The sequence below is a fragment of the Balaenoptera physalus genome (genome assembly GCF_965194825.1).
Source record: "Balaenoptera physalus genome assembly, chromosome: 16".
Classification (NCBI taxonomy): domain Eukaryota; kingdom Metazoa; phylum Chordata; class Mammalia; order Artiodactyla; family Balaenopteridae; genus Balaenoptera; species Balaenoptera physalus.
In genome coordinates this window covers 21,249,238-21,269,407 of record NC_138898.1, presented here as the reverse complement: position 1 = coordinate 21,269,407, position 20,170 = coordinate 21,249,238, and the positions used below count along the sequence as shown (strand labels likewise).

At 38.9% G+C, this 20,170-nt stretch overlaps 1 protein-coding gene and 1 long non-coding RNA gene across 8 annotated transcripts in view; one reads left to right on the top strand and one right to left on the bottom strand.

Annotated features, from left to right (window-relative positions):
- Nucleotides 1-20,170, top strand: part of RALGAPB (Ral GTPase activating protein non-catalytic subunit beta) — a 105,605-nt gene that overhangs the window by 76,047 nt on the left and 9,388 nt on the right. For all 7 annotated transcript variants that reach the window (XM_082430068.1, XM_082430064.1, XM_082430066.1 and 4 more), the window contains 8 exons: nt 1,768-1,955; nt 4,282-4,388; nt 5,951-6,103; nt 8,256-8,465; nt 13,648-13,806; nt 15,417-15,582; nt 18,244-18,366; nt 19,621-19,757. In XM_082430068.1, the coding sequence (XP_082286194.1) occupies nt 1,768-1,955; nt 4,282-4,388; nt 5,951-6,103; nt 8,256-8,465; nt 13,648-13,806; nt 15,417-15,582; nt 18,244-18,366; nt 19,621-19,757 (1,243 nt within the window). The remainder of the gene's footprint in view (nt 1-1,767; nt 1,956-4,281; nt 4,389-5,950; nt 6,104-8,255; nt 8,466-13,647; nt 13,807-15,416; nt 15,583-18,243; nt 18,367-19,620; nt 19,758-20,170) is intronic.
- Nucleotides 11,286-20,170, bottom strand: part of LOC309645411 — a 377,709-nt gene continuing 368,824 nt past the window's right edge. The window contains exon 2 of the long non-coding RNA XR_014254879.1: nt 11,286-11,580. This is a non-coding gene — a long non-coding RNA (uncharacterized lncRNA). The remainder of the gene's footprint in view (nt 11,581-20,170) is intronic.

Genomic DNA, 20,170 nt, shown 5'->3' with positions numbered 1-20,170 from the left:
GGCGTGGCCAAAAAAATAAATAAATGGTTAGTTCTTTAAAAAATATATATATATATTGAACAGAGAACGACTCACAAAGCACATGATAAGAGGTTTCCCTTCAGGTTCACAGAGGTTTTTAAATCTTGTCTATAAGTTTATAATGATACACTGCCAAATACTTGCATGTCTTGATTTCAGAGATATTTCTCTGCCTTTCCAGTCTAGTAATCATCAAGAAGAGAAAATGTGGTTAGGCTGGTGTGACCTGTACCCTTGCCAGCAACCTATTTGATAATGTCTTAGAATCTTGCATGGAACATAAGCTCACATGGTCCATATGCTTTGTGACAACCATCTGTGTCCCATATTAGAAAACCCACATTTTCCCATTACTCGTCTCTTGGTTTTCCATAAATCCTTAGGTCTGAACTCATCATGAAATTCTCCTGGTCCTTGAAATTCTTAGATAGTCCTCCTCCTAGGAGGAGAGGAAATGGAAGGAAATTATCTGTTGAGCAGTGTTGCCTTCTATTATCAGAGAGATTTGGGTTCAAGCATTAGAATGAAAGAGAAAGGGAGAGGATTGCAATGGTGTTGGGGAATACTAATTTTCAAATGAGTTACATATGAAGGATCAGGTGATATTAGGACCACAAGATAAAATCTTTAAGTTTTCTTAACAAGATTCTTTCTGTGTTTCAGTTTCTTAATTATAAAATGGTAATAATAATGATACCTATCTCATAGGGTTGTTATGATAACTAAATAAAATGTGTAAAGTACTTAGACCCAGTGCCTGGCACATGGTAAGTGGTATATGTAAGTTATTACTATTATGCATTGAAGGTATGCAGAAATCTCTGTGGATATAAACATTTCAGAATGGTAAGACTTGATCAGTTGAATTCCAGTTTATAAAGCATTTTTTCTTATATATTCTAATTTAATCATTACAGTGGTTCTGTGAGATGTAACTACTAGTGCATCAAGTTCCTTATCTGTAAAATGATGTTATCTATTCATGGCCACACAGTGAGAAGGCAGTAGGCCCTGGTTTCTGGTCTCTTGATGATCACTTATCTCTTCTGAGCCTGGGTTTCCCCGTCTGAAAAATTGAGGGGGCTTGGCTGATCTTTGGATCCTTTTCTAGGTCTAGAATGCTTTAGCATTATTCTGAAACCTGGAGCACACACATTTTTTAAAATATATCTTTAGGAGCTTCATGATTTGGAAGTATGATTAGTCAGGTTCCCTGGGTAGCAGACTTCGAGAGAGAGAAATTTGCTTGCAGGAAGTTTATTGGAAAGTGCTCTCAGGATCAACCCTTATGAGGGAACGAAGGAAGTAGGATTGAGCAGAGGGAAGACAAACTGTGATGCATTTGCAACAAAGAGCTCTGGAGCTGGCCTGGCCCTTCAGGATTCTCTCATGTTGGGGCCAGGGGGCTGGGACTTTATACCCCTGCATTAACAGTTCATTGGACGAGAACTGTCCCAGGAGGAAGCTGTGATCTTGAGTGAAGTGGTTCTCATTGGCCTCTCCAGGACTCAGCTGAAAGCGATGGCCACCATCTCCCTGCATCTGGGGGACTGGGTCTTTCAGTCTTGGAGAGGGAAATCTGGACAGTACACCACAGCATCCGCCACAGGGAGTAAATCTGACTCTCAAAGAGGAAACGTGGCTGTGGTCCAATAAATCCAAAAGAACAGAAGGACAGATTGATGCATGAGGTGAACTTAAGATTTCCCTTTGGGGATTAACTGTTATCTTTTGCATTCTCCGTAGTATTATGCAGTTGCTTGGCGCATTTCCTTCACCCAGTGGTCCTGCCTCTCCTTGTAGTCTGGTGAATGAGACCACTTTGATTAAATACTCCAGACTGCCAACCATAAACAAGCATAGTTTCCGGTACTTTGTCTTGGATAACAGTGTCATCCTGGCAATGCTGGAGCAACCTCTTGGAAATGAACAGAGTAAGTTTCAGCACTTTGGGCTTTTTCCACTGCTAAATCAACATGTTCATCAGTATTAGCAAGCTGTTTCCAGGATCGGGGAAGGAAAGACTGCAAATTCTAAGTAATTTTGCATTTGTCAGAAAGCCTAGCTGATGAGATAATAGCAACTAAAAAATAGAGGGTCAGAAAATACACTATACATATTAAATAGAATCTTTTAGAGGCTCTTTATATCTATTAGAAAAGAGCTCCATAATTTTATAAAAAGTTTACTTTAGTGGGATATTTCTGTTGTTTACTGTGTATAAATATCATTATTACTCTTCCGTCCTTCTTGAACTTTGGACCCTGCCCCTCTCCTTTCCCGCCCTTCACTCCACATTGTTCTTTTTCAGTTATTGGTGCCACCCAAACAGGCTGGAAATTGAAGGAGTCATCTTTGCCTGCTCCTTCCTGTTACTCCCTTATGTAGTTGGTTTCCAAGTTTCTACCCCCCTAGTGACTTTGCAATCTTCTTTTCTCTGCATTCCTCCCAGTACAGCCAAATGCAGGACTTTATTATTTCTTACCTGGATTATTGCAGTTGCTTCCTACCTGATCTGATTCTTCCTCCTTCCAGTTCCAAAATTTGTTACCGTTACCTCCATCCTACTTGCTGCCACCATTGCATTCATCCTCAAATGCAGATCTGACCATGCCAGTGCCCTCCTGAAAATTCTTCAGTGATTTTCCATTGACAAAACATGCACTGTTTTCTTCCCCTCTTTCCCCCAATTATAAACCATCTCAAGGTGTGTGATTACCACTGCAACGCAGACTACTCAAAGTACATTTTTTTCTGATGGTAATTGGAATCAGCCAGTATGTAAAGGAAGCATGTTCTTAGAGAGACCCTTATTGCTGGGAAGGTAAAGGAAAGTGAAGGTTACAGAATCGTTGGGCATACAGGGAATCACCTAGCGGGCAATTCCCTCATTTACAGGTTAAGGAACTGAGGCTCAGAGAGGATATGTGACTTGTCCAGGGTTACTTGAGAAGTGTATGGTATGACCAGGACTAGAGTCCAAATTTTCTGAACCTCATACTGTCTCTTTGTTATTGTTGCCCCACAGTGATAGGATTTCCTCAGTGATTAAACACTTACCTTCTTACTTTTGCAAATGTGAAAAGGATCTTAGAGTCCCATGCAAATTCTGTTGAGTATATATAGGTAGGATCTCATAAATCCATAAAATGAAATGAGACGTTTCCCAGTAGTTCAGGGACAAGTGAATACCATCACAGGTTTCCTTCCTCTTGTGGTAAGATACAATGACTTTAATATGAAGTGGATGGAGCCTTTAATCGTTGCCCAACTCCAGAAGCACTGGTCCCAAGTCTTTCCTTCTTAAGGCACCTCATCCTTCTCTACCTCAGACCTGGGTGTTGCTTGACTTTCTTCCCTGGTTTGTGCCAATTATTCGTGATTCCTCCAGTTTCCCACTCCCAAGCCACCTGCTAAAGAGTCTATAAAATCCCAGTATCCTCTCCAGGTTTCCTGGCCTGAGGGGTAAATGTCAACCCTTTTCCAGATTTTTTAGGTTTCTATTACTCTCATTCTAAGCAATTTCATTGCATTAGAAGTCTACCAAAAATATAAACAATTGGGATTTTATAGAAGTACAGGATATTTTAATGGTTCATTGTAATAGTTAATAACAGAAGTAAGAGAGAGAAGTTTGAACAAGTTTGACTCCTACACCAGAGACAAAAGAAGGGAATAGGAAGAAGGATCTGGGTACTCAGGAAGTCCATCCTGAGTTCTTTACCTCCCTTCTTCCTGCCCCTGAACTTGTGTTGGGATGAAACAGTGCCTGCCTGTGGTGGGCCGTGGTGCACAAAGGCATGGGTGAATGTAACATCAGCACCGCAGGCACCCAGCCTGTCTTCTGCACTTAGGTCATTCCCAACACTGAAAGTTAAGAGTATTTGCTAGGATAGTGTTACCCAAAAATGAGTATGTTTATTGCTGGAGGTATGTGAGATGATGTTGGTTGATACATCGGTGAACATTATTTTATGTATTTTTAAACATGTGTTTTAAAAATATATAATTAGCACACCAAAATTCATGGTTTTCCTTTTAAGGTAGAAATATATCATTTCCTTCAAAAATTTTAAGTTTAAATTTAAACAGTAATAACGGTACTTGAATATGGCAGAATCCACAGAGATGGTTCACAAAGGATATAAGTTAGGGAAGCACTGTGCTAGGGCTTTGATTATTAGAGGCTCTAAAATTGACAATAGGTGTATTTTATATGTTGTCAGAAATAAAAACTTTTCCACCAACATTTTATTCTAGATGATTTTTTCCCCTCTGTCACTGTGCTGGTCCGGGGAATGTCTGGAAGACTTGCTTGGGCACAACAACTTTGCCTTTTACCCAGAGGAGCAAAAGCAAATCAGAAGGTATCCATCAGAAGTTACAGGGAAGTGACTAGGAGTGAGTGTGTGTGTGCACGTGTTTGTGTGTGTTGTGATTTAAAGGTTAAATAATATTACAACAAAAATCACAGATAAATATTTTTGACCCTAGCCAGATTCTCAGTCAGTGAGTTCACATCAGAATCATCTTAGCAGCCTAGAATTCCAGGTCCACTGAAATACTCTTTAAAGACGTCTTCAAGGCCAGGTGTATTTTCAGAAAGCTTTCCGGGTGACCCTGACATCCACTTATGATTAAGAACTACTGTTCTGAACAGTGGCCCAAATTTTTTTCATGCAGTATTTAATATAATAAAATTTAGGTACATGCCATTATGAAAAAAATTTTGCCAGAGCCTTGATGTCTCTGGCAACAGCTCTATAATTTTTTAATGTGCTGTATAATTTAATGAAATCTTTCTTTGCAGTGGCACAGTTTATTTTCTTTATAACAGTTGTAATTATGTGAATAAAATTTGCTCACGGGAGAAAGTTGGAAAATTCAGATAATAAAGAAGAAATTTTAAATCACCTGTACTCTTACTCTCCAGAAGTAGATAGCCACTGTTAATATTTTAGTGGATTTCCTTCCGATCTTTTTGTTCCTTTCTGTACATAACACTTAAATAGAATTTTAGTCATTTTTGTATACTGCTCTTTTCACTTATCACACTGTAAGCTTTTACTTATGTTACTAAAAATTCTTTAAAACATAACTTAATAAAATTTTACCAGCATTTAAGAGAGACGCTCACAAAATTGGAGCAAATGCCTAAAACAATTGAACATTCCAGATGTCTCTGTTAGATGAGATGTGTTTGCTGTGAGGAGCACACCCCTATTTGCTCCTGGTGGCGTCACGCCAATCACACTCTGTCAGCAGCACTATATAAGCCACTGAATGCCATTAAAGACTGAGGAAGAAGGAGATCAGGAAAGGCACTAAAACTGATTGATAGTTTAATATGTGCCATATATTTTTTTGTTTAATGCTTATGACAGTCTTGTGGTGGATCATTTCCATTTTTCAGGTGTGAAAACGGAAGTCACAGCTAATATATATTAAAGCAGGGATTTGGCGCCATGAAGACCTAGATTCGGTGCCATATCTTTTCAATTAAGCCATGCTAAGGTTCTAATTATTGAACTCACTGTCTAGAGATGCCCAGTGGATGTAAACTTGTACCTTATTGTATGGAATGATTTGAGAGCCCTTAGGGAAGAAGGAAGTTCGAGCCTTAAGCTCTGAAATGGCTTACCTATTGGCTTACCACTGAATATGGAAGATTCAGGCCTGGTGCCGTGGAGGTCCGTAACCCATTTATCAGTCGCAAAAATCTGTCATAAGTTGATGAACATTTTTATAAAAATAAAATAGAGTACATTGGTACCTTTACCATTAGCAGTAGTATTTGCAGATTCTTACTGAATTTCTGTGTTATGCAATCCTAGAGAAACACAGGCATCTAAGAGACCAAGGAAATACATGTCATTTCAGATGGCACCCAAATGTAATAAACATAATGTTATTTGTTTTATTTTAACAGCTTTTTGTGCCTGAACCTCGTCCAGTTCCTAAAAATGATGTTGGATTTAAATATACTGTGAAACATCGACCATTTCCTGAAGAGGTGGACAAGATTCCTTTTGTGAAAGCAGATCTGAGCATTCCAGATTTGCATGAAATCGTCACTGAAGAAGTAAGATAAATTATTATCAGCTGTTGTTAAGAGAATGACTATTAACATTCTTCAACAGCTTCTGTGGTCAAGACACTGCCTTTCTTTGGTATTCCTGGAGGTGATTGATAAGATGACCTGGGTATTTGTCATCCAGGAGGTTACCATGTAGTAAGACAAATATAGATTGTGGCTGATTGAAAGGAACTGGACATATCTTATAGAGGGGTGGCACTGGGCTGCCTGGGCTGGTCTGTGGTTTCAATAGTGTTCTGATATGATCAGACCCTAGTGGAGGATATTTGGAGAAGGGAGCCCAATTCAGAGACAGTTATGACAATCTAGGCAGGGGATGGGAAGGACTACCTCATTGATAGTGGAAGTTTAAATATATGGCATGTCTTGTAGAGGTAGATCCAGACAGTCTTGGATTGACGAGGGAAGGAAAAGAGCCGAAGAACTTTAGATTTCAGGCTTGAGTGACAAAGATAACAGTGCCATTTATAGAAATGTAGACATTAGGAAGAGGACAGGTTTGGGAAAATGGGAAAAATTTATTTGGTTTTATATTAATTTAGATACTTAACTAGATTAAGTAATTGGTCGCTTAGGTCAAGAGAGAAGAATTTTAAGAAATGGAAGGCAGGTATGTCAGGGCATGAGAGAATATAGGGTAGGAGTGGAGGCTGCCTGCAGTTTCAAATGCTAGAGAGATCAAGGAGAAGGAGCACTAAGAAGAGGCCCCTGGATTTTGTCATGAAATGTTGGTGACCTTTGAGAGCAAGTTCAAAGGAGTATTAAAGTGTAAGGGTCTGGGGAATGAATGGTTAAAGAGGAAAGAAAAGGCAGTGAATATAAACTACACTGTTACTGTTAGCAGTAAAGGGAAGGGTACAGAGTGAAAAATAATGTGAGGAAATAGCCTTAGCTAAGGAAAGGCAAGGCTAGTTTTTCTTTTTCTTTCTTTTTTTTAATTTAAGAAGAATTAGAGGTGGAAGGAGCCAGTGGAAAAGGGTCTGCACCTGCTAACACTGTAAGGTGGGCTGGGGAAGTGATAAGTAACAGAGTAAAGCCCTGGAGGCAGTAGGGTCAAGAGTCTGTGATTGAGTCTAGAAAAGGGACACTTCTGGTAAGACAGGAGAGCAGAGGGTCAGTGAAGGTTCAGAGACATTTAGAGGTGGAAAGGAGGAAAATTGAAGCAGCTTATGTAAATTTTAATCTTAGTTCTTAGCAATGAAATAGGGGAACAAAGATGATTCTTAAAATTTCCAGGCAGCCCAGCTAGGTTTAAGTAGCATCATCTGTAGTGAAGTTACTTAATGCACTCTGCTGACTTTCTTCAAAAGTCCTTGGTATCCAGAGGCATAAGTAAAAAATTTGAATGGTGTGGAGATTGGCTGGGTGAATAAGGAAGAATAAGGAACAACATAGCCGTGTTATATGCTTAGAAGAGGGTATTAAGATGTCACATTTGGGGATTTAGTTTTGGTTGGGAGGTAGATGAAGCCAGAAGGATGCTAATGGCTTGGGGAAATATGGGGAGGGGTTGTTTGCCTCTCAGTGATAGTAAAGGGGGAGTAGGGGTATGGGTGAGCTGTAGGAAAGGAATTTCAGGATTGTAGCTCTTGAAAGTACAGCGCATCTGAGGTACAAAGTGTGTCATGGATGGCCAGAGTTGTGAAGGTTGAGGAGATTGTAGGAATATAAGCCAGGCTGTTCGCCACAGAGGATGGAATTTTAAATAGGATGGATCAGAAGGGAAGCAGAGATAACTCCAAGAGTATAGCAACTAATGCATATGGTTGTGGACTTCAGAACATGAGGGGATCACTGCAGGATGAAGATGGACAGGTATCTGGCAGAGAGCAGCAGCTCTGCCCCCTGTCTTGCCACTGTGAAGGGAAGCAGAGACAGAGTGGTTTCACTTACAGCGAGGAGATGAAGGAGCAGTTTTCGAGGCTGTAGGGACATGTTTCGGGTATTTGTTTTAACCTTGTAACGTATTTGCTTGATTGTATGCTCTTGGTTGTACTGAATTGAAACTCAGTGTTGATCACTGAAAATTGTCTTCATTTATTTTGTTGCTTGTACCTTTATTTTCATTTAAAACTTAAGATTAATTCTATTACTTTTATGATAATTCCAAAAAAATGAAATGTTTGGTTTATTTCAGTTAGAAGAGAGACATGAAAAATTAAGGAATGGCATGGCCCAGCAGATTGCTTATGAAATACACCTTGAACAACAAAGTGAGGAGGAATTGCAGAAGAGAAGTTTTCCTGATCCGATTACAGATTGTAAGCCCCCACCTCCTGCCCAGGAATTCCAAACAGCACGCCTTTTCCTTTCACACTTTGGATTTTTGTCCTTAGAAGCATTGAAGGTAATCTCTATAAACTTTTATGAGTAAATATATTCATAAATTAACAATCAGCTACTGATAGCTAAAGCATTTTTATGAAGATAGAAGGAATTTTAAAAACCAAAAACTGTTTAAAATCTTAACTTTCATACAAGGAAATGAAATTCTGTGATGCTGTAGGTTATAATATGAGCTCCAAGACAGTTTTCCCATGAATGTATTTAGAGTTCTGTCTGAGGGGACTGCTTATAATATAATAATATATGCGCCTCTGAATTTTCCTAGGTAATGTAGGACTCATATCACACATATTAATGAAATCTATAGATAATTAGAAAAAAGAATGTTAAAACTCTTCCCCAGTAAACTTTATTACTGAAAGTATGGGCTACAATTTACTCTGCTCTTTTATGCCACTTTTAAAAAGGAACAAGTATAAGCACTTCTTATGTTGTGCAGTTCCTGAGATCAGACTGTCTAGGTTTATGTCCTGGCATCACTACTTGCCAGCTATGTGATCTTGGGCAAGTTGCCCAACTTTTCTGAGTCTTAGTTCCTCATCTATAAAATAGGGGTGGGCTTCCCTGGTGGTGCAGTGGTTAAGAATCCTCCTGCCAATGCAGGGGACACGGGTTCGAGCCCTGGTCTGGAGGATCCCACATGCCGCGGAGCAACTAAGCCCTTGCACCACAACTACAGAGCCTGCGTTCTAGAGCTCGTGCGCTGCAACTGCTGAGCCTGCGAGCCACAGCTACTGAAACCCGTGCACCTAGAGCCTGTGCTCCGCAACAAGAGAAGTCACTGCAATGAAAAGCCCGCGCATGGCAACAAAGAGTAGCCCCCGCTCGCCGCAACTAGAGAAAGCTCGCACACAGCAACGAAGACCCAATGCAGCCAAAAATAAATAAATAAAATAGGGGTGATAAGGGTATCCATCTCATTATGATCGTGTCAGGTGCTTCATGTAGTACGTAGTACAAAGTCAACCAGCCTGTAAGGTAAATAGTGTCATTATTCTTAATTCCATTAAAACAATTTTACAAGGAAAGTAATGGTATCTCTATTTCACAGATGTGGAAACAGGGCCTCAAAAATGTGAAATGGCTTCCCTGAATGTGGATTTAGAGTTTGTACTAAGGCCTGTTTGTTTTGAAAAGCACAACTGAAGATTGCCAGGCAAGAAGTTGCTTATTGCATAAGTTGCCCCCTGCCCTTACTCTCCAGCAGCTACTTGGTTAAAGGCCATTTAACTTTTAAGGAAAGCAGAGGGGAACATTGCTGACTGAGTTTGGATTTCAGCATGTAGATGAAAAATATTTTATGTTGTAGAAAATTGAGTTAGTGGTGGAAAGTAAAAAGTAAAAATCTCTTAAAACACAGAAGAAAACAACAGAAAGAGGAAAATAATGAGAAATACAGCGGTAACTATGGAAGGCCAGGAACAAAGATACAGTCTACAAATGATTAGTGGTATTCCTAGTGGAGAAAATTGAACAGAGTAGAAGCAGTAAATAAAAATATACTGGAAGAAAATATTACATTCTGTGGACTGAAGGGAGACAAGAAGAGCCTTAACAGCCCTGTCTCTGAGATTGCAGTTTTCCTTTCATGTTATCTATTCTGCTTGAAATTTTTAAGCTTTCAAGGAAATAATTCTCATGCTTTCTCACCTGGTTCAGAACATAGGAAAAAGGGACTTCCCTGGTGGTCCAGTGGTTAAGACTCCGCACTTCCAATGCAGGGGGCCCAGGTTCGATCCCGGGAATTAGATCCCACATGCCACAACTAAGAGCCTGCATGCCGCAACTAAGAGCCTGCATGCTGCGATGAAGATCCCGCGTGCTGCAACTAAGACCCAGCACAGCCAAATAAATATTAAAAAAAAAAGAGAGACAGAACATAGGAAAAAGTCAGAAAGTAAACTGGTTTATTTTATGAATCTTAGCTTATCTCTAATAACTTAAACCGGACAGCACACACATACGAAAAAGCTATAAACCAGTCTTTACTTATGAATATATGTGCAAAAGTGTTAAGGAGAATGCTAGTAAAACTGAATTCAGCAGCGTGTTAAACAAATTAACTTCTACAACCAAGTAAGGTTTATCCTAGGAACTCAAGGAGAGTCAGTTATTGGTAAATATTAGTAAAGTTATTAAGAAAATAATTTGATCCTATTTTAGCAGATCAGTCAATAAAACAGTCAGTATTCAGTAGAATAATATTCAGTCTGATTTTTAAAAAAATGAATAAACAAAAAACCAAAAACTTAGCCACGGCCAGTAATGTAGATCTCAGTAAATGGCAGCCTCTTTAGGAAGCGAGATGGGGAATGAGGAAACTAGAACCACCCTTTGTTAAAAATCAGAGGTAAAGGATATCTACCTTGGCCACTGTTTAACACTGAGAGTTTTTTAGTTAATGGAAAGTTATTTTTATTTTATTTTTAATTTAAAAAAAAATTTTTTTTTGGCTGTGTTGAGTCTTCATTGCTGCACGTGGGCTTTTTCTAGTTGTGGCGAGTGGGGGCTACTCTTCATTGAGGTGCGCGGGTTTCTCATTGCGGTGGCTTCTCTTGTTGTGGAGCACGGGCTCTAGGCGCATGGGCTTCAGTTGTTGCAGTATGCGGGCTCAGTAGTTGTGGTATGCGGGCCCTAGAGCACGCAGGCTTCAGTAGTTGAGGCACGTGGGCTCAGTAGTTGCAGCGAGTGGGCTTAGTTGCTCCGTGGCATGTGGGGTCTTCCCGGACCAGGGATTGAACCCGTCTCCCCTGCATATGCAGGCGAATTCTTTTTTTTTTTTTTTTAATAACTGGAGAAGAAGTAACTCTTTTTTAAAAAATTATTTATTTATTTATTTATTTATTTTATTTTTGGCTGTGCTGGGTCTTCGTTTCTGTGTGAGGGCTTTCTCTAGTTGCGGCAAACGGGGGCCACTCTTCATCGCGGTGTGCGGGCCTCTCACTATCGCGGCCTCTCTTGTTGCGGAGCACAGGCTCCAGACGCGCAGGCTTAGTAGTTGTGGCTCACGGGCCCAGTTGCTCCGCGGCATGTGGGATCTTCCCAGACCAGGGCTCGAACCCGTGTCCCCTGCATTGGCAGGCAGATTCTCAACCACTGCACCACCAGGGAAGTCCCTATTTTAATTTTTAAATAATTATAGATTAACAGAAACATTTTTTTAAAATGTGCAGGGAGGTTCGCCCAACGGGTAACATCTTACATAACTACAGTATAGTATCAAAACCAGGAAAGTCAGTGAAATATTAAAAGAAACTAAATAAGAGGAAAAAAACCATTGGAAAGGAAAAGACAGTTCCCAGGTAATATGATTTCTAATTAGACAGCCATAAGAGAATCAATAGAATGTTTAAAGTAAATGAGAATTAAGATCACTACACACAAAGTACAGATATTAATGACTGTGGCTCTAATATCCAGTTAGAAATATGATGCCAAAATACCTCAGTTTGCGCAGTTGTAAAACTGCGATATTGACAAAAGTTATTCTAAGAAAATGTATTAAAACACAGACCTAGAGGGAAAAACTTTAAATAAAGTTATTAAGAGTTAAGAGATATAAAACATATGCATGTTATATTCCTGAATCAGAAGATCATCCAGAAGAACAAGCTGATGAGATAGCTTATTTAAAAAAGAAAGAATGAGGAGCCTTTGTCCTATAAGGTGTATCATAGCATGCTGCAGGTCTACAGTTCCTTATCCATGATTTCAAAGTGAAAAATGAAAACTAGAAGTTCTTTTGTATGTTTGTATAAAATTCACTTAGTGGAAAAATCTGACCTGAATTGATGCGAGGCTATTTGTAGTCTTACTTATTTCATAGTGTGAATACTCTTCTGTTTGACTGCAAAAATAGTAATGTTTTTGATGATAGGGTGTTGCCTCAACCCCTGTTAGGAATGTTACATAATGGACTAGAAGACCAGGCTCACGATCCTTGCTATTGTAGAAGAGAGTAATCCTTGCCGTCTCTGGGGGATGCTTTCCTGAAAAATACCGTGCATGGCCCAACCTGCTGGGCAAGATCAGGGTCTCAAAGAAGATAAGGGATGGGGGGAAACAAAACAAAAAATGCCTTAAAAAATTAATAGACTATTTTTTAAAGCAGTTTTAGGTTTGCAGAACAATTGAGTAGAAAGTAGAGAGACCTCCCATATAACCTCTCTTCCTCCACACACATAGTTTCTCGTATTGTAACATCTTGCATTGTTGTGACACATCTGTAACAAGTGATGAACCAGTATGGGATGGATTATTAACTGAAGTCCATAGTTTACATTAGAGTTCACTCTGTGTTGTACAATTCTGTGGGTTTTGACAAATGCGTAATAACATGTGTCCATCATTATAGCATTATACAGAATAGTTTCACTGCCCTAAAAGTCCAGTGTAATCTTCTTAGACATATTTCCTCCTCCTTCCCCCACCCAACCCCTGATTTTTTACTGTCTCTACAGTTTTGCCTTTTCCAGAATGTCATATAGTTGGAATCATATAGTATGTAGCCTCTTCAGATTGGCTTCTTTCACTTAGCAATTTGCATTTATGTTTCCTCCATGTCTTTTTGTGACTTGATAGCACATTTCTTTTTATCATTGAATAATATTCCATTGTGTGGATGTATCACAGTCTACGTATCCATTCACCTACAGAAAGACACCTTGGTTGCTTGCAAGTTTTGGCCATTATGAATAAAGCTGCTGTAAACATTTGTGTGCAGGTTTTTGTGTAGACATGTTTTTAATTCATATGGGAAAATACCAAGTTATGTAATTGCTTCACTGTATGGTAAGACTATGTTTAGCTTTGCAAGAAACTGCCAAATTGCCTCCCAGCATGGCTGTACCATTTTGCATTAACACGGGCAATGAATAAGAATAAAATACATATAAAATTTTTTTCTAGAAAGCTTGATATTTTATAGAGAAAATAGGATTTTAAATTATATACATATTAAGATTTCAACTGTCTTTCAACAGAAAAAGGCAAATAAGAGAACTGGAAGGAAGTACACAAGCATGTTAAATAGTTTCTGTAGTTTGGGATTATAGTTGTGCTTATTGCTGCCACTTTATAATTTTTTTTTAACTTAATGTTTATTAAAACATGAGCAAGTATTGCTTTTATAATTAGAATGATGAAGAGAGATAATAATTTCTCCCTTCTTCCTTTGGCGATAGGAACCTGCAAATAGTCGTCTACCTCCTCACCTTATCGCACTTGACTCCATGATACCTGGATTTTTTGATGACATTGGGTATCTGGATCTCTTGCCATGTCGTCCCTTCGACACAGTTTTTATTTTCTATATGAAGCCAGGTCAGAAAACAAACCAGGAGGTAAGATTTCTGGATTTTGGGGGTAAATTTTTATGCTGTAAATTTTATAAACCCTTGAGGTAATTCTTACACCGGTTGAGTTTCCTTAGCTTTCTAGGGACTGAGTGTGACTAGAAAACAATAAGATTCTCTGAGGCCTCCTTTAGAATGGCTGAGACCTGCCTTCCCTAGCCACAGGGAAGATTTAGATTAATTTCCAGCTGCCAGCCAGTGGCCTGCAAGTTGAATTTGGCTTACTTATTGCATCTTGACTAAATTTTCAAGTTGTTTATTTAAAAGTTTCACTTCTGAAAAAAATTTTTAATTGGAAGAAAAGGAGAACTGGATGTCAAATCAGTTTCCTGGCACTTAGAAGAACATGAAGGGATATGGGTGAACTAAACAGGTACACTTCTAAGGAGATGATGTGTTTAAGAGATGATATGTTTAAGAGATAATGGCCTGGCAACGATGCCCAGTGGATTGAGAAGTATTCGACGTAACACACCACATATTTTAACTTTATTAGGCCTCCAGATGGTCTTGCCATTGATTAACATTGTATGAACTACATCAGTGATCTATGGACTGGCTGCATCAAAAGTTACTTGGGAGAGCTTTTAAAAGTAGTAATTCCAGGATCTTATCTCTGCTGATCTGATAGAGAAGTTCTGGAGTAGGCTAAGAGAATCTTATGTTTTAAGAGATTCCCCAGGTGATGTTGATACACTACCCCTCTCCCCATCTCATTTTTAATTTGTAGAGGATTTCTCCTTTTTCTTCCTCTAGCATTGGGTTTTCAACAGAAGCATTGTTGCTATTTTGGGCCGGATAATTCCTTGTTATGGGAGCTGTTCTATAGAATAGGACATACAGCAGCATCTTTGGCCTCTACTCACTAGGTCCCAGCAGTGCCCCACCAGTTGTGATATCAAAAATGTCTCCAGACATTGCCACATGTCCCCTGGAGAGCAAAATCACCCCCATGAGAACCACTGTTTTAGAACAAGGGACTTTTCTTTCTGAAGCCCAGGAATTAAGTTTGGTACTTGGTAAAGAGGAGAGACCCTTCTGGTCACTTCATTTTTTTCTGGAATGGTTGCATTCTCTTCTTTGGACTAAGAGAAGGATGTTTTCCCACTCATTAATTATTGAATTTTTAATAGGTTTATACTTTTTATAGCATTTGTCAAGATTTGTAAGTAAATAATCACATACCTATGTAATGTTTTTCACTAATCAGACTCTGTGAAGGTGGGGACTTAGTGTTTTTTGTTTACTTTTAGTAAACATGTCTAGCTCAATAATTATTTTGCTAGGGAGGGAGCTAAAGGACTTTCTTGTATTATCTCACCTAATCTTCACAACCATCATTATTACTCACTTTATAGATGAAGAAACTGAAGCAGTGGGGTTAAGAAACTTGCCCAAGGCCCAGCCAGGATTTGAACCCAAATCTATCTAACTTGGAAGCATGCGTTTTTAACTACAGTGATATATATAGTCCCCAGTTTATTCTAAGCTTGGGCTTGATTTATCAGACACTTCAAAGTGAATCGATTTTTATGAAGCTTATTTTGATACGCTCTTTTGTTTCCTTCATTATATCTGATGATTGTTATGTATTTCAGATTTTAAAGAATGTGGAGTCTTCCAGAAATGTTCAGCCACATTTCCTAGAATTTTTGCTCTCCCTTGGCTGGGCGGTAGATGTGGGCAGACACCCTGGCTGGACTGGGCATGTTTCCACCAGTTGGTCTATTAACAGTTGCGATGATGGTGAAGGACCTGAACAAGGTAAACCTCATATGTTCATCTGTTTTTTCTTGTTTTGTTACTCTTGACTTTTCCCCCTTTACTGTTAGTTTGTAGTCTTATTAAAAAAAACAAGCAGAGGTATAGAATGGAAAAGCCTCTTTCCTCTAATCCTCACAGGAGGTCACTTAATAATTGTATAGTCTTCCAGACATTTTCTGTTAATATGGGGAATACTTATGTATATGTATATATAAATGAATGTATATGTTATATACATATATAATGACAGAGTTAATTAATATAAAATTAATGGCCTAATTATCACAAGGTTAATAAGTTCCTTTTTTGGAGTGTGAGTGAACAAATTCCATTTTCTATAACAATATTATAATAGATTATAGCAAACAATACAGTTTCCTAACAAGTGTATTTTGTCTAATAAATATAGTTTTCTATTAACAGGTGTGTTGTTTAGACTTTGTGGCTGTCATTTAAGTTACATTCTTGAGATATTATATAAAAATCTTTGTAGTAAACAGCTGACTATCTCTGAGAGATTCATGCCCATCTCTGCAAATCCTCCTGAGGAACTGTAATCAGGATAACAAGTACCAGAGCAAGTATAAGTTTAAACTTAAGGCCTTTCCCCCACCTGGCTAGTGCTTTTTGTTCTGGGGGCTCCTGAAATCACTGGAAAGTTAATAATACCTTTCTCAAGTGGGTAATGCCTATGTCCGTGCTTTGAATTAGCAGAGTTTTTCTGTCAACAAGATTATACTCTCTCAAGGTTTCCCATTGAATATCATTGTGACTTGAGACTTGTAATTTTTTCTACTTTCAACCAAGATTGAATCAAAGTATTTGAGGATATGCTCTAATTTTAGTTGCCACATAACCTTTAATATGTGCTTGAGTGTATTTATAGACTAAGTTCTCATAAGTAGAATTGATAAAGGATTTAGTTTGATAAATGTATCAGTTGGATGCTTAAGGTTGCAGGTAATAGAAAACCCGACCCAAATTGGCTTAGATTTTGAAGGTCATTTATTGCCTCATATAACTGAAAATTCCAGAGATTAGTGTACATTTTTTGTTGCCATTTGATCAGCAGTCCTGTTCTATTTCTCTGCAGTTTTCCTTTAGCTCTGTTTTCCATGTGTTGGCTTTGTCCCAGCCTGGCTTTCCTCATAGTGCAAATAAGGCAGTTCTAGGCTTTACATTCACATACCACACTAGTCTGAAGAGGAAAGATTAGCTGAGTCTCAGAACCTCCCTTCTCCCCAAATCCTGAGATACGCAGTGATTGGACCACCCTGAGCCTGTCTCTGTGGCAAGAGAGATGGAATGATCCTGATAGAGATAAACAAGGTAGAGGAGGGGAGGGTGGAGTGGATGTTGGGGCAGTAACCACAGTGTGTACTGCAGTAGACACAAGTGCCTGCCCAGCATCTAAACCGGGAGTCAGCAACTACAGCCCATGCCTGTTTTTGTAAATAAAGTTTTATTGGATCTCAGCCACGCTTCTTCATGTATTATCTGACTGCTTTCATGCTACAACGGCAGACTTAAGTAGTCATGACAGAGACCATATGGCATGCAAAGCCTTATTTACTATCTGATCCTTCACAGAAAAAGTTTGCTAACCTCTGGTCTAAACTTCTGTTTGCCACATCCTCACCAATTCAGGTGTCTTCCGGTCTGTTAGATGAGGAATTTTCTATTTTTAATTATGATTGAGTTTCAGCATCTTCTCATATTTTTATTTCTTACCTGAGAACTACTTGTTCATTTCCTCTTCCCAGTTTTTTGTCAGGTTGTTGATCTTTTATGTATTAAGGGCAGGGCTTTGTGTTCATTTTAATTGAAAACTATACTAGCTCTCAGGAGTGTTACTTTTGTTAATTCAATCTTGCTGGCTTAGAGCAGATACTATTACTAAACTGCCTGTACACTTTCATATTATATCACTGATCACTGGAGAAAGTGGAACAGAAGCAAAGCTGAGGAGCAGTAGAGAGAGACCAGGGACAGGAAATGCCTTGAAAGCAAGAGTACACACACGCAGGCATCTGTCCCCCTTCCCTTCAGAGGGACTGTGGTAGTCTTCTCCCTTTTGATTACTGTTACCTCTTCCAAAAAGACTGTTCCCTAAATCCGCCTTATACAGATGAGCTAAAGGTCCTGCTAATCAAAAGTGGTCTGATTTAGAGTAGTTTCAGAAAGTATGAAATTAAGATTTTATGATTTAAAGTTAGTGTACGTGCACCACAACTACTGAGCCTGCACGCCACAACTACTGAGCCCGTGTGCCGCAACTACTGAAGCCCGTATGCCTAGAGCCTGTGCTCCACAACAAAGGGAAGCCACCACAATGAGAAGCCCGTGCACTGCAATGAAGAGTATCCCCCGCTCGCTGCAACTAGAGAAAGCCCGCACGCAGCAACGAAGACCCAGCACAGCCAAAAATGAATAAATAAAATAAATTTTTAAAAAATACGACTTCTAATTTAAAAAATAAAGTTAGTATAAAGACATTTAATGAACATTTATGGTTTATTCTTCTTACACATTAATTGGTTCATGTTGAAAATGTACCTTCTATTTATTATCACTTTATTAACCAGTTAAAATTTCATGAAGCAGGATGATATTGGTTTTCCCCACTTTTTAGAGCAGTAATGTAGTGTTTCTCATTCCTAGATGAAGTGATTTCCTCTGAAGATGCTGGGGCTAGCATTTTCAACGGACAGAAGAAGGTGCTGTATTATGCTGATGCCCTTACGGAAATAGCTTTTGTGGTTCCTTCTTCTGTGGAGTCCTTAAGTAAGGGCATTTTTTTGTATGGAACTATTTTTGTATTCACTGGTTTGTGCAGTAGTATTGCATTGGGGGAGATTCTGAAGTCATCTAAGACATTCTTCAGCTTCGAAGGCATGATAGCTTTTAGATTATGCAGAGGTACAGGATGTTATCCCCTCTTAACTAAAGGAAAGTAGTTAAAAACAAGAAGACTGACCCTCTAATAATAATTTTTAAATAAAGGAGATCCACTTTGGCCCATTTTTTAACTTTTTTTAATCTGATTAATACATAGAAGCCCTATTTTCCAGTTTATTCATTTCTTTCTCTAATTATGAGTAAGCCCTCACCTGCTTCCTTGTTTCCATGTGAGAGCCTTTATATGGAACCCCAGAGAATACTGCAATTGGAAGGCTCTCATGATGGCATCTGGCTGATCTTCTAACACTGAGGAGGAGAAACTTCAGCCTAGAAAAGGTGGTGATTAAGCCTGTTCTTCTCAAGGATCAGGAGTGATCATTACTTCTCAGTCTGAATTCTTAGTCTTATTTTGCCTAGAACCTTTGCTTCCTGCAAATTAAACTCATTTCTTTGTGCCTGACCAGGCAGTAGGTGGAAAACTTCAGCTTCTTCATTGAGACCATCCATAGGATAGGATGCTGCACACCACACTTGGATGATCTCATCTCTAGGCTAATGACTTGTTGTACCCTAGCCTACCTAGCGGCCTCCTAACCTTTGTATTTGGACCCTTAATTTTGCACTCTAGGCCCCTCTCTGTCTCTTACTCTGGGGCCAGTTGTGTCCCTGGCAGGAGGGGCCTTCCATGGTCTAGGTCAGTGCCTTAGCAGCTGTTTGCCTTCATGTCAAGGCTGTGATCTACCACCTGAATTCCAGAAGCCAGGCGCCATCTGTCCTCTATGAACTGAGTCCCTGCCTGGTGTCTCTGGCCCAGCCTGTTTGCACCAGCTCAGTAGAGCCAGAGCCAGCAAATTACGGCACACAGGCAAAATTCAGAACACTAAGAATGGTATTTACATTTTTAAAGGGTTGTAAATAAAATACAAAGAAGAATATGCAGTAGTGACCTGTATAGCCAGCAAAGCCTGAAATATTTATTACCTGATCCTTTGCAGAAAAACTTTGCCAGCCCTTGCTGTAGAAGCAATGCTTTGCTTAAGTGACTTAGGTTGGAGTGTTAGCATAACTAGTTTAATAAACACGTTTGCTCTAAAGAAGTAGTAGGGATTATAATTATTTTTTTTCTTTACGCTATAGCTGATTCGTTGGAAAGTAACATCTCAGAGCAAGATAGTGATTCAAATATGGATCTTATGCCAGGAATTCTGAAACAGCCATCCCTGACGCTTGAGCTTTTCCCTAATCACACAGACAATCTTAATTCCTCACAGAGGGTAAGTCACTTTGTTGATAAACCTCCAAAAATTTGTAGTGAAATGGAAGTAATTATAGAATCGCACCTGAAAAGCTTTTAACTTTAACCCAGAGAGTAATTATAGCAGTACTGATTCATTAGTATCTTAATTTTTTTTAATCAAATTCTTATGATTTTCTTTTTTTCAGCTTGCAACAAATATTTAATTCTAATTCAGCCTTTGTTGTTTTCCTTGATTTAGCCATTTCAGTTCCATGCTCGGTTCTTTCACCCATTCCGTCTCAAGCCTAGGTTTTTATTTGGTCCCTAAAATATCCACTAATGGTACAACTGTTACTATACATTTCATAGCATTAATCATGCAAAATTCAACTTAAGTCTGACAACACACAGATGATAGCATTTTGAAGAATCGCCCAGTGTTTGAATAAA